Source organism: Hippopotamus amphibius, chromosome X, assembly GCF_030028045.1.
Source record: "Hippopotamus amphibius kiboko isolate mHipAmp2 chromosome X, mHipAmp2.hap2, whole genome shotgun sequence".
NCBI classification, from domain to species: Eukaryota; Metazoa; Chordata; class Mammalia; order Artiodactyla; family Hippopotamidae; genus Hippopotamus; species Hippopotamus amphibius.
Genome location: NC_080203.1, coordinates 131,125,850 through 131,139,505, shown reverse-complemented (window position 1 = coordinate 131,139,505; position 13,656 = coordinate 131,125,850). Strand labels below are relative to the sequence as shown.

General features: G+C 46.1%; 1 protein-coding gene across 1 annotated transcript in view; it reads right to left on the bottom strand.

Moving 5' to 3' along the window:
- Positions 1–13,656, bottom strand: part of ANOS1 (anosmin 1) — a 171,804-nt gene that overhangs the window by 28,680 nt on the left and 129,468 nt on the right. Inside the window, exon 7 of the mRNA XM_057719056.1 lies at positions 180–385. Within this exon, the coding sequence (XP_057575039.1) occupies positions 180–385 (206 nt within the window). The remainder of the gene's footprint in view (positions 1–179; positions 386–13,656) is intronic.

The following is a 13,656-nucleotide window of genomic DNA, read 5'->3' as shown; positions in this document are numbered from 1 at the left end:
GGCTAAACGGCTGGCATGGTCCTCTGCTTTCTGAACTTCCTCGGTCAAAGGGAAGGGATGGGAGCCTGTCCCTCCCCCACCCCTCATCTTGGCTCAGCAGAGGCCACTCTCACACCAGGTGCCCTGAGTTCAAACTCCCCTGTGAGGAGATGGGCCTCCTCCCCACAGTTCCCACTTACCCCACCCGTGGTCTTTCTCCTCTTCTTCTTCGTTGGCACAAGTGACTGGCCACTGACCGTCCAGCTCCAGAACACCTTGTAGTGATGCACTGGGATGTCTGGTTCCTCGGGGAGATCCCAAACCATCGTCACGGTCACGCTTCCATCACTGTTTATGGTGGAGTTGGCAAGCCGGAGGTTGGCTGGGGCCGGTGGTGCGGATGGATCTGAAAGCCCAGGAGAAAGACACAAGGGCCAACCATGACCACAAGAGCGTCATCTGTGTACATGTAATGACTACAGGGTCGATGCAGGAAGACTGCCTTTTATATGCAGAATGGCTGAAAACAAGCACTGAGCAAGACCCCTCTTTAAGACAAAGTGAAATATACTCTATAGAATAATAAGATAAATGTGTTTGAGCCATATTTGTAATCTAGGCATTTTCACATCACTACAACCCAGCCACATTTTCATTGTACCAAAACTGATACAGTTCTATAAAACATGGTCAAATTCCACTTAGGTTGGTTGACATTAAACAGGTCAGCAAAGCTGAAATGCCTTTGAAAATTCTGAAAAGACAGAAATCTAGGACCAGCTTATACACGTGTTTTCATCCGATCTAAAGCCCTGGAGCTTTAGATCCTTGAATCAAAAGTTAAGAGTGACATGGAGACATGAGCTAAAACAAACCATAATTTTTTTTTCTCCGCATTACAAACTGGATGACAGACTGGTAACATTTCTGTAATTTCACCATTTCTAGTTTGTCCCATAAACCAAAACCTTCTCAGCTGTCAAGAGAGAGATTAGGTTCTGGAATGAGTCCTCTACAGATCTCCATTTGAAAAAAAAAGAAAAAAATATATATATATGAACGAAGATGACTAAGTATGTGTGAAGCTGAGGGTCTTTCCTTCCCTTTTTGCCACAAATTGAGCAAAGTGCAGATGCCACTCACCACAAATGATTTACAGATGGTTTTATTTCAAGACGCCTGCCTACCAGGAAAATGCTGTCAATAATTCTAATTATAATACCATCTGCATCAGAGGGGCAAAGAAGGTATGTCTAACTCCATATAAATGAGGAAGACTGGGAAAAAATACCCATGTTTTTACTCTCAGTATGGTTTGTGTTTTTGAAATGATGGAAACTAACTATTTTTAAAAAATCTGTTGCTTTTCAAGCAGGGAGGGTTGGGGGAGAATGAATTGGGAGATTTGGATACCTAATTGTATACCCTAAATATATGCAGTTTATTGTATGTTAACTGTATCTCAATAAAAGTTCTTTAAAAAAAATCTGTTGCTTTTCGTAAGATAGATAAGTTCTAGAGGTTTGATGAGTTGTTTACGTTTTCTTTAATTAATTACTTTATTTATTGGCTGTTTGGGTCTTCGTTGCTGCACGTGCGGGCTTTCTCTAGTTGCGGCAAGTGGGGGCTACTCTTCGTCGTGGTGCGAAGGCTCTTCATTGCTGTGGCTTCTCTTGCTGCGTAGCATGGGCTCTAGGCATGTGGGCTTCAGTAGTTGCAGCACACGGGCTCAACAGTTGTGGCTCACGGGCTTCGTTGCTCCATGGCATGTGAGATCTTCCTGGAGCAGGGATCAAACCCGTATCCCCTGCATTGGCAGGCAGATTCTTAACCACTGCATCACCTAGGAAGCCCCTTTTTTATTGTTTTTAAAGAATAAGACGTCACAATTTTATTCATGGAAGTATAATTTACACAAGTGAAATGTTCATACCTTAGGTACGCTGTCCAGTTTTTTTTTTAAGAACTTTTATTGAGATATAATTGACATACAAGAAACTGCATGTATTTAAAGTGTACTATTTGATTTTTTTTTCTTATTAGCAATGTATATATGGCAATCCCCATCTCCCAATTCATCTGGGTTAATTTTTAAAAGCTTTGCAGTTGCTTTTCTAGGCTAATGGCTAATTGAAAGCACATTACATGATATTTCTGACCAAGGGGTTCTCAAACAATCAACATGAGGAACCCTCTGGGAGCGCCCAAGACTTAGACCGAGGTACGCAGACTCACTGCATCCAGGTGGGGCCCATCAGTCTGTTCATGTTAAATAGTTATGTTTTACATAAAATACATATTTTTATGTAAAACATACACATTATTCAGAAGCAGCTGATCTACAGGCCAGAAGCTGAACAGTCCTGCATGTGGTGGCCGCCAGGCAGGAGGTGTAAACATTCCCTGGCTCCCGCGAGGAGGAAAACGCTGGGTCCTGTTATCACGGGCTCAGGAAGCAGCAGCTTCCTCGCTGTGCTGGTTCTGCAGAGCCCCTGCAGCCCCACTCCGGTCATCCACGTGGAGGTGCCACACTCATCACTGCTTTCACCCAGTCTCGGTCTCCACCTGCCTCCTTTGGTCCCTTCTCCGCCTCCCCCTCCTGTCCTCCCCATCCATCTCTAAACAGGAGAGGATCCCGACTCTGAACTCGGAGGCCTCTCGGCACCTACACCCACTCTCTAGAGATCTCAGCAGTCACAGCTTTAGAAAGTCTTTGTGCTGATGACTCTCAAAAGTACGTCTTCCCCACAGACTTTGCCCCTGAACTTGGATTCAAGTCCTGAGGGGTCTTTCCATCAGCTCCACCTGCAGATCTCAGAGGCAACTTGAAACTAATGTGCCCGACACCAAAGTCCCAGTCCCTCCCAGCCCCTGCTCCCCACCACAGACGCCCCATCTCAGGAAACACAAATTCCTCTTCCCTGCTGCTCCCACCCCAAACCTCGAGCTCACATACGTCTTCTGCTCTCATTCTTTGAGCAGGTTCTGCTAGCAACAACTCCAAAACTCCATCTGGAATTTCACTGTTTCCACCAGAGCAACACTGTGGGCCAGGCCACTGTCATCTCTCCCTGATCATTGCAAAGGCCTGAGAGCCCTTCTCAGTGTGGCAGCCAGTGACTCTTTAAGACACGAGTCAAAGCTCTTCAGCTCAGAAGCTCTCCATGGCCTCCAGGCTCACTTAGAGTCAAAGTGCTAGCAACCTCGCCAAAGTCCTCTGCATTCTTACCACATGTAGCCTCCCAAGCCTCCTTTCCTGTCCACACCTGACCCTGCTGCTCTGGCCACCCTGGTTCTCATCTGACTTCTTGGAGATGAAAACCAAGAGCTACTGAGGCTTTTCCATTGGTTTAGCCTAAATGCCTCCCTCACCCCCATGCCCCAAGAGTCCCATGCTGGCTCTTTACCTACCGCAGGTCGACCAGATGTCACCCCATTCAAAACAGTTGCATGTGTTTTCTTCCCCCCACCAGAAAAATTTCACCATGATTTTCTCCTGCTTTAGTGTTCTCCAAGCCCCTCAGAACCAACCTCCATGGCATGATTCAATCTTTCACCTCCAACAGGTTGCTGCAGGCCTTTCTTGCAGAAAGCTAGCTGGCAAGCTCATCATCACTTCAAAGCAAGAGAAAAATTAAAATATGTAAAGACAATCACAGCCATTCACGCTTTCAATGATGCACCTGGATGTCTATATGCTGAAAATAAGTAGTTAGGCGAACTTGCCAGATATTCCAAGTTCACAGGAAAAGCTTAAAGTCACCTGATTTTTAAAGAAATTCCAAGTTTAAGAAAGTCAGCTGATACGAGGTATTTCATCATTTCCTTAATCTACTTCATTCATTATATCATTACTTACTGCCCTGGAAAATTTTAACCAGAATAATGTCGTCTAGTTTATGAAACACGATAAAACATGAAACAGCAAAATTTAGGAAAACAGTATTAGGAACTAGTGCTTTCAAATGAATGAATTAACAATATTTGCCTCACTTTTTTATTAGAAAAAGAGTTCAGACAGTTATCACAGGTGGGGGGCAGGGGTGAGAGAATTGGATGAAAGTGGTCAAAAAGTTCAAACTTTCAGTTATAAGTAAGTATTAAGGATGTGATGTAAACATGATAAATATAACTCACACTGCTGTACGATGTATGTGAAAGTTGCTCTCATCACAAAGAAAAAATATATTTTTTCTATCACTTTAATGTCGTATCGCCTCACGTTTTCTTAACAGTAAGGCCTAGGTGAGCATTCACACTACCAAGATGACGTACTCCCATTACCAACATGAGACACCCCCAATCTTTCTCCCCCCAAATAACCACTTTTAAATTACGAAGCCAAAAGGGAACAGCAGAGATTATCTGTTTATCACCTCGACTATCCTCTGTAAACCAGCTGTTCATGTGTCTGTTTAGTCACTGAAGACTAGATGAGAGTCTGTCCCATTTGTCTTATCTGAAGGGTTTCATTCAGTCCCAAAAAATTCCTGTACTGCAGCCACTCACTGCCTTGTGAAATGGTTTCCTACATTGTGAAATCAAGTACATTCACGTTGCTGAAATATACAAAATCTTTTCTTTCAATGTACGTCGTTTTAATTGTATTAAAACTTTGAAATGCAGTTGGAAGTTTGTGGGAAAAAATTATGTATATATGATGATGCCACATTATGATAAAGCCCTAAGGGATTTTATAATTTATTTATGTGACCTTTTTATTTTCACAGGTAAGGATCTTCAGGGTCAGAGAGGCAAAGTGACCTGCCCAAGGTCACTCACATAAGCGGTGGCAGAACCAGGCGTGAGAATGACAGGGATGGGAGAAAGAGGGGTCCGAGGCCACATCTCTACATCTGCTGTGTGTCATCGTGTAACGATGGCCACCGTCCCTACAGAAAGTCAACCTGTAAAGCCCTTTGCTGGGGAAAGTGCCTGTCAGCACGGTCTAGCACAGGGATCGACAGCCTTTTTCCGGAAAGGGGCAGACAGTGAATATCAAGGCTTTGCAGACCAGACAGTCTCTGCTGCAACGACTCCACTCTGCTGTTGTAGCTTTGAAAGCTGCTGGAGACAACATGCGAACAAGTGGGCAGGGCTCTGTGCTAACGAAACGCTGTCTGCAGAAACAGGCAGCAGGCCAAATACGGATGACAGCCCATGGATTGCCAACCCCTGAGCTAGTCTGTCCAAAGCAATGACGCCACTTAGTCTCTTGCAACCAGACATAAGCACAGCCTATTTCTAATTTTATAAGCATATGGTTGTACTCTGTTGTTATAATGTTGGCATTTTGTTCCCATTTTGCAGATGAGGAAACTGAGGATCAGAGAGTTTAATTCACTAGTTCAAGAGTGTAGGGTGAGAGCATCAGAGTCACATCACGAGATCAGAGCTCCCCTGACCCCTCCCTTAAATGAGAGCATTTCTCCTCCAACTCATTTCTCTTTCTGCTTCATCCACTGCTGCTTTGCAGTCTTCCCAAATATCTGCAGAAACACATCTCACAAAGCAGAAAGCAAGTCACTTTCAAAGATAAATGGAGGACTTCCCTGGTGGCGCAGTGGTTAAGAATCCGCCTGCCAATGCAGAAGACACAGGTTTGAGCCCTGGTCGGGGAAGATCCCACGTTCCCCGGAGCCACTAAGCCCGTGCACCACAACTACTGAGCCTGTGTTCTAGAGACTGCAAGCCACAACTACTGAGTCCGCATGCCACAACTACTGAAGCCCACGTGCCTAGAGCCCGTGCTCTGCAACAAGAGAAGCCACCACAATGAGAAGCCCACACACCACAATGAAGAGTAGCCCCTGCTCGCTGCAACTAGAGAAAGCCCGCACACAGCAACGAAGACCCAATGCAGCCAAAAAAATAATAAAGTTCTCTTTAAAAAAAAAAAAAAAGATAAATGGAATAGGAAGGCCATATTAGCTCCTTTTACAATTTGAGTGATTCCAGGGCAAGATATATTCAATATTTAGCAGAAATATCCAACTTCAGCCTTGGAGGAAAATGGTTCCTTTTATTAACGATCATATGTAGTGCGCTTTTGGCAAAGGAAGATGGAACATTTGGGTTTCAGAAGATTAATGGTTTCATTTCAACCTTTTGTGATAAACTAATGGGCACGGTGGAACTTTACGCCTATGATGGGTAAAGTGCCAAATAAAATCACTTGTCGCCCTGGAGAAAGGCAGGTCTGTTATCACACGGATGTGAACTCTCACGGGAAAGGAGCCCTTGTCCCTCCCCAGCAGAAAGCCCATCACTTATTGTGAGGCAGGCGCCTCCAGGTGTCCAGACGATGCGACTGGTTACATACGCAGACCCACCCCCACGTGTCAGAGCCACAGCAGAGTGGTGTGCACACGGCAATAAAGAGACCGTTAGAGGATCACGCCGAGTGGAGTCAGACAAGCATCATGTGAAAGATATCACACCTACACGTGAACCTATGCACCACACAGAAGCAGACTCACAGACACAGAAACCACACTTACGGTTACCAAAGGGGAAAGTGGGGGGAAGGAATACATTAGGAGCTCGGGATTCGCAGATATGAACTACTATATGTAAAACAGGCAAACAACAGGACCTAGTTCAGCACAGGGAGCTATGCTCAATATCTCACAATAACCTTTAATGGAAAATAACCTGGAAAAACACATATGCGTATACATGCATCACTGTGCCGTACACCTGACACTCACACAATATTGTAAATCAACTCTGCTTCAGTAAAAGAGACCTTTATAAATACATGATCATGAACAAATATATATGTGTGTATACATATATACACACACAGACACACAGAGAGGAATAAGATATGCTTTAAGAACATGAATGTTCACTTATGACTTCTTTGCTTTCTTCCAGTGATGTGCATGGAACAGACTGAACTGCATCAGAGGACGACCTCTTAGGCACAGGCACGGATCAAGAGCAGTTGTGTTTTCAAAGCAATGATATAGAACCAGTCACACACTCTCCAACGAATTAGTAGATTGGTTCTGATATTTAAACTGTTTATTCTTTCCACACACGGCAGTTGGGATAATTTTTACTTCCCTCATAGAAAGAAAGAGAGAAGAGAAGACAGAGAAGAAAAAGAGAGAGAGAGAGAAAGAGACAAGGAAGGAAGGAAAGAGAAAGAAAGAAAAGAAAGGAAAGAAAAAGGAAGGAAGGAAGGGGAAGGAAGGAAGGAGGGAGGGAGGAAGGAAAGGAAGGGAAGGGAAGGGAAGGGAAGGGAAGGGAAGGGAAGGGAAGGGAAGGGAAGGGAAGGGAAGGGAAGGGAAGGGAAGGGAAGGGAAGGGAAGGGAAGGGAAGGGAAGGGAAGGGAAGGGAAGGGAAGGGAAGGGAAGGGAAGGGAAGGGAAGGGAAGGGAAGGGAAGGGAAGGGAAGGGAAGGGAAGGGAAGGGAAGGGAAGGGAAGGGAAGGGAAGGGAAGGGAAGGGAAGGGAAGGGAAGGGAAGGGAAGGGAAGGGAAGGGAAGGGAAGGGAAGGGAAGGGAAGGGAAGGGAAGGGAAGGGAAGGGAAGGGAAGGGAAGGGAAGGGAAGGGAAGGGAAGGGAAGGGAAGGGAAGGGAAGGGAAGGGAAGGGAAGGGAAGGGAAGGGAAGGGAAGGGAAGGGAAGGGAAGGGAAGGGAAGGGAAGGGAAGGGAAGGGAAGGGAAGGGAAGGGAAGGGAAGGGAAGGGAAGGGAAGGGAAGGGAAGGGAAGGGAAGGGAAGGGAAGGGAAGGGAAGGGAAGGGAAGGGAAGGGAAGGGAAGGGAAGGGAAGGGAAGGGAAGGGAAGGGAAGGGAAGGGAAGGGAAGGGAAGGGAAGGGAAGGGAAGGGAAGGGAAGGGAAGGGAAGGGAAGGGAAGGGAAGGGAAGGGAAGGGAAGGGAAGGGAAGGGAAGGGAAGGGAAGGGAAGGGAAGGGAAGGGAAGGGAAGGGAAGGGAAGGGAAGGGAAGGGAAGGGAAGGGAAGGGAAGGGAAGGGAAGGGAAGGGAAGGGAAGGGAAGGGAAGGGAAGGAAGAAAGGAAGAAAGGAAGAAAGAAAGAAAGAAAGAAAGAAAGAAAGAAAGAAAGAAAGAAAGAAAGAAAGAAAGAAAGAGAAAATCCCCCTGCAGCATCTAAGACCCACACAACTTAGGGAAGCTGCAGACGCTGCTGGGCAGGTGAATTTCCAGCTATTAAGTAGTTTCAGGACATATGCTCAGTGCAGTGCTGCCCACTGGAAGTGGCATACAGAGCAGCTGTGTAGAAAGTCATGGGTCCCCGTGGAGCCACAGGGAACTTTACAACTACAGCGGAGTCTGTTCTCGCTTTCCTAACACGCCGTAATGTATGCATGGAATAACATCCTGTGTGATACTGGTACGCTGTGAAAGCAATGATGTCTGCTTTCTTCTCCTTTTAATGTATCCTATACACATGGGGAAATAAGGGGGAAAAGATGGATGGAAAACTCTGAATTTGGAAGGAAGTGAATACAGTAACCGTATTATGTACATGAGAGACGTATTAAGTTAATGACAGCGGAAAGTGGATTTTTAAGTTTTTCTTTATAAGGTCTCTTAAAAGCACGTTAATTCAGTGTTATGTGGATAGGGACTAATCTCAAACATCCAAAGAAATGTCTGCCTCCTTTTGGGCAACACACACAAAAGATGGATCTATAATTCTGTGCGTTATACTAAGCTTATTTCGCTTAATACGATGCACAAGATTGTCAGGCTTCCTTCTTTTTACTGCTGATACTGACAGACGTCTCTGTATCACTTTATTTCCCAAATTCAGTAAACTTGTAAATAATACCTTGTAACAGGTCGTAGTACAAATAATCCGTATTTCCAATACTAAACATGCAATATATGCACATTTTTTGCCCCGTCCATAAATGTCAACATGATCGAGAAAAGGTTAAATGCCAGGTGATAACAAGTTACGTCTTCTGTTGGCGGGACAGTCACTCAGAATAGATCACTGCCGCGTTTGGGCGCTCTGTGAGTGAGCAAGCAACGGTTTCTTAGTCAAAGACGTGGACGATGATGGGAGACGGACCTGATGCTGGGAAGGGCGGTGGCAGGCGGAGGGAAGCAAGTGAGCCTGCAAAGGCCTGTCTGTCTGCACTTACTATTAGGTCTGTTCCACATTCAGGAACATGGGGGCTCCTTTCACGAGGTGGCCGAGTTCTGTCCAACTAGTAATATTTTTATTTTAAACCGTAATTCAAAACACATTAGACACGTCTATAAGAGGACTCTTGTAGACATTGAGTAAACACAAGAGGTAAAGAGCAGGCACTCTTGGGGGCCCCAGCCGTCCCCCTGTTCTTCACTATTTCAAGGCACATCAGCTCAACTTGTAAACGCCAGCCTCCTCGTCGGCCCTCTGTCTGCACCCAAAGCAGGCCCTGCCCGCACGCAGGATACAGATGAGCGGAGCAGCCTGCGTTCGACGCCCCAGTTCCCCAGAGGAGGAAGGGTTGTCCACAGCAGTGAGCAGCGTGAGAATGCGCCTGTATGGTCTGCCTTCTCTTTCTGGTCATCGTCCCCTCTCACCGCCACTCCCTGTTTCCTGGGTCCCTTCCTCTGTAAACCGCTTCCACGCGAAGCCTTCACGTGCATGGGCATCTGGGGATCACGTCCCTGACAGGTCACCTCCCGCATCAGGAGTCCCATGTGCAAACGCCCTTGTGAATACACACGTATCTACACCTGTGTCCGGACGCTTCCTATGGTTCACTCCACGTGAAACAGGGTGAAAAGGTCTCCAAGGCCCTAGGGTCCGGCAGGCGTGGCACCCAGAAAACTGCTTCAACCCAGGAGTAGCCTGGGCAGTTAAGTCACCATGTGGAAGGGTTACCATTTCCACTTTCTCCATAAAGAGACAGAAAGTAGAAAGGGACATTACACACTAGTCTATTAAATTACTTGTGATTTTAATTTTTAAGTTTGTAGCCAATTTTGTAGCCAACCTCTATTTTGGCATGTCTTGGGGTGGGGGGTAGGAGTTGGTAATAAAAATATCCAAAAATTGTATTCACCTGGAAAAGAAAAGGCATGAAACTGACTTACGATCTATGAACAACTCAGAATTTTCTACAAAAATAGGTATTCTAAGCGGCCAGGATTAAATTATAGGGAAATATAAGAGGTAAAAGGAAATTAACTGAGTAACCAATCCATTTGGGCAAACCAGAGATTCATTTTGTATGTAAACATAATCCTAAAGAAAACAACTTTGACTTTTCTGTGAGAACTAGGATTAGAGCCCATGAATACCAGGCAGCAAGCCTACACTGAATGATGCCCATTTTATCACGTTTTTCTCCTGTTCTATTTAAGGTTGCTTTTATTTTCAGACGTGTTCATGGGAGACGGAAAAGATCTCTGCCCTTTCCCTTGACCGAGCCTTGAGGCTGGTCCTCTATCCAAATTCAAATACGTTAGAAAACTGCCTACGCTTCGCACAGACAATTACTTTGGAAGCAGTACTTCTTTCCTAAAGTAATTTTAAAGCACTAGGAGACTTACAACTGGTACAGTGTCAATTCTGGAGCACGGCAGACACAGGTGGGCTTTTATTAAATGAAAAGGCACCATTTTTGGAAGCACTGCAGCGACTGCTGAAATGTGGTGCTATGTCTTACTTTTACAAACACACCTCACATCCATCCTTGCACACGTCTCACCGTGAGGAGCATTCCAGACTTTAGCTCTTGCGCCCTGCAAACCACACATGTCTGTGCAGTGGTCACCGTAGATCCTACGGTGGTTTCGGGAAAGGTGCATCACGGAGTGGGACAGGGAGGTGGGGGGGGGAGAATAGCAGACCCGCTCAAGGGCTGAAGACATTGACAGGACGGTACACCTCGTCTCTCCCCACCTACTGCACTGCGTTTACAAATACACAAAAGTGCTTGCTGGGAAAAGATGTAACAATCTTATTGAACTATAATTTATATACCATACAATTCACTCAGCGCAAGCGTGCAAGCAGTGATTTTTAGTGTTTACTAAGTCATGGGAACATCACGGCCAAAATGATGCTGTTACCCCAGTAAGATCCTTCCTGCCCTGCGGGGAACTTTTTAAGGTAGAAACAAAGTTATTTTTGTGTCTCCAGCTTCTCCTTTGATTACTGGTATTTCCTGAATGTCCAAGGTCCTTCATCTTGGTATATCCACCCCTTGGAAAGGCCTGTGTGCAGGAGAGGCCCTAAAACATAGCAGTCATCCTGGCTGGGCAAGGATTTCTCCTCTTCTGGAAATATGTGTATCCCCCGAGGAAGAGAGGAGTTTTTGCCTTAAACATCCTCTTCTCTCAGTCATCTCCGTTTTAGTCACCATTCACTCCGCAGTTCCTGACAAAAGAGCCCTGGAGTCATTTCCTGCAGGCCAGGGGCAAATCCCCAAAGCCTATCAGACTCATCTCTGCACGCGTGCTCCCCACCCAGGCCACTTCTGCCTTCATCCAATCCAGGTTCCCGGCACCTTGGGTGGTTGCTGTCGTATCACTAGTTTGCTGTACTTCTTAGATCCCGCATATACATGATAACATATGGGATCTGCCTTTCCCTGGCTGACTTCACTCAGCACAGTGCCCTCCAGTCTAGCACCACCTCTGAGCGGGAATACGGCACTGGCCTCCCCGCCGCCCGCCACCCGCATCCCTGCCTCTGCCTCCCCCACCTTTCACCTGTGCTCAGCACAGCTGTCTGAGTGGCCCTTCTGGAATCGAAGTCACATCAGGTGAGCACCTCCCAGCCACTCCCATCTAACTCAGTAAAAGCCTCGCTTTTCAGGTGACCCTGAAGACGCAGGACACCCGGCCCCTCCTTCCTCTTGGCCTGCACCCTCCTCTGCTCCACCGTCAGGCTCCTCTGCTGCTCTGTGAACACTGCAAGCTCTCTGCTGCCTCAGGGCCTTTGCAGCTACTGCCTCCTGGACCCAGAAGGCTCCTCCTTCAGATGGTGGCAAGGCCAGCTCTTCCTTTATACAACATCTCCTCTTTGCCCCACCCTTCCTGAAATAGTACAAAATTAAAAATAAAAACAACCCCCTCCCCACATCTCCTGTGTCTGTTCCTTATTTTTCTTACTGTCAGTTATCACTGTCTACCCTAGTATATGACAGTATTTCACGTATTACCCTTGTTTACTGTTTCCTCTTGCCTCCAATTAGAGTGAATCTGTCTGTGTGTGTGTGTGTGTGTGTGTACGCGCACGTGCGTTTTCCACAAGAGCAGACATTTTTGTCTTTTCTTTCACTTATTACCTCAGTGCCTAGCACAGTGCTAGACACATAGCAGGTGCTCTACAAACATTTGTTTAATAAAAAAAGGGAATTAAACGTGAGTGAAAAAACAAGACCCCAAACACTTTATTTCTACCTTAAAATTCTCCCAGCAAGGCAGGGAGGCTCTTGGAGGGGTCTAAAACTGCGTGACGGTGATACTTGCACGACTTTATAGTAAACAGTAAAAATCACTGGCTGATACACTTAAGATGAGTGAATTTTATGGTACGTAAATTATATTTCGATAAGGTTGTTTAAATTATCTTCCCAGTAAGACACATTTCCACGTTTGATGAGAACTGACTAAGGCGAGGGGAGATGTGGTACCACCTTGTAAATGGTGACGTATCCTTAGCCAAATCCTGGAAAAAGTGCCTTCCGCTGTTCAGTGGGTCTATTCTAGTCCCATCATTGTGTGATGCATCTTCAGTGAAAACAGTAGAATCTACCATGAATTCTGGGCACATACTTTTGGTTTCAGAAGTGCAAGAACTGAAGTCTGGAATGCTGAAGGCTGGGCATATTTGTAAAACCAAGAAATAGAACAATTTAATGGCCTCTGCAAGGCCTCCCCCAAAATGGTGCACACGCTTTCAACAAAATCCCACTTAAATTTGAGGGATGCCGCTCTAATTGTAGACACATATGGTGCTCAGTTATGCAGGAAGGGCTGGGGCAGCACGGCCTTGCTACTTCCCCAGAGGGGATGCTTCTTTGGCAGTTAGCAGCCACCAGCCCAGCTCTGGGGCTGTCACAGGACCTCTGTCCAGATCCCGTCGAACTCTGAAAGGGATTCCACTTCTGCCCGCAGAGGCTGGGAACTGCTCTGCCTCATGTCTGGACGTGCAGCCGTGATCTGAGAGCTCCAGACCCCATCCTGCAGTCAAGGGGGCAGACGGGAATGCACTGTGACCACGGCACGCCTGGACCACGTCTGAACTGTGAGAGTCAAGGTGAAGACTTCTCGAGCCCTGTGTTGAACCTCGCCTCTGAACCCACTGTTAATTATTGATTCCCATGGCTTCTCTCCATCCTCAGACCACTTGGAGACAGTCCTCAGACAAGGAAGCTCTGATGTGTGTATTTATCATTTCACCTGCTGACTTGCTCAGTGTATCTGCCTCGGGTTGGGGGGGATGCACCTTTCTTTTCTTAAAAGCACTTCTTAAAAGAAAGAGTTAAAAATCTACAGCATACACTGTAATAGCATCCAAATAGTAAATTATTTTGGTTGCAAGTTTTCCACTTGGGACCTATGATTACGCAGAGAAAGGTGTGGCGATATTACCTAGTCAGAAATAGACAGACTAGCTGAAACATACGTTTTCCCCAAAATGGAACGGAAATTGCAATTTATAGCAGCTGATTCAAAGCTTCCCATTTTGAAAGAGATG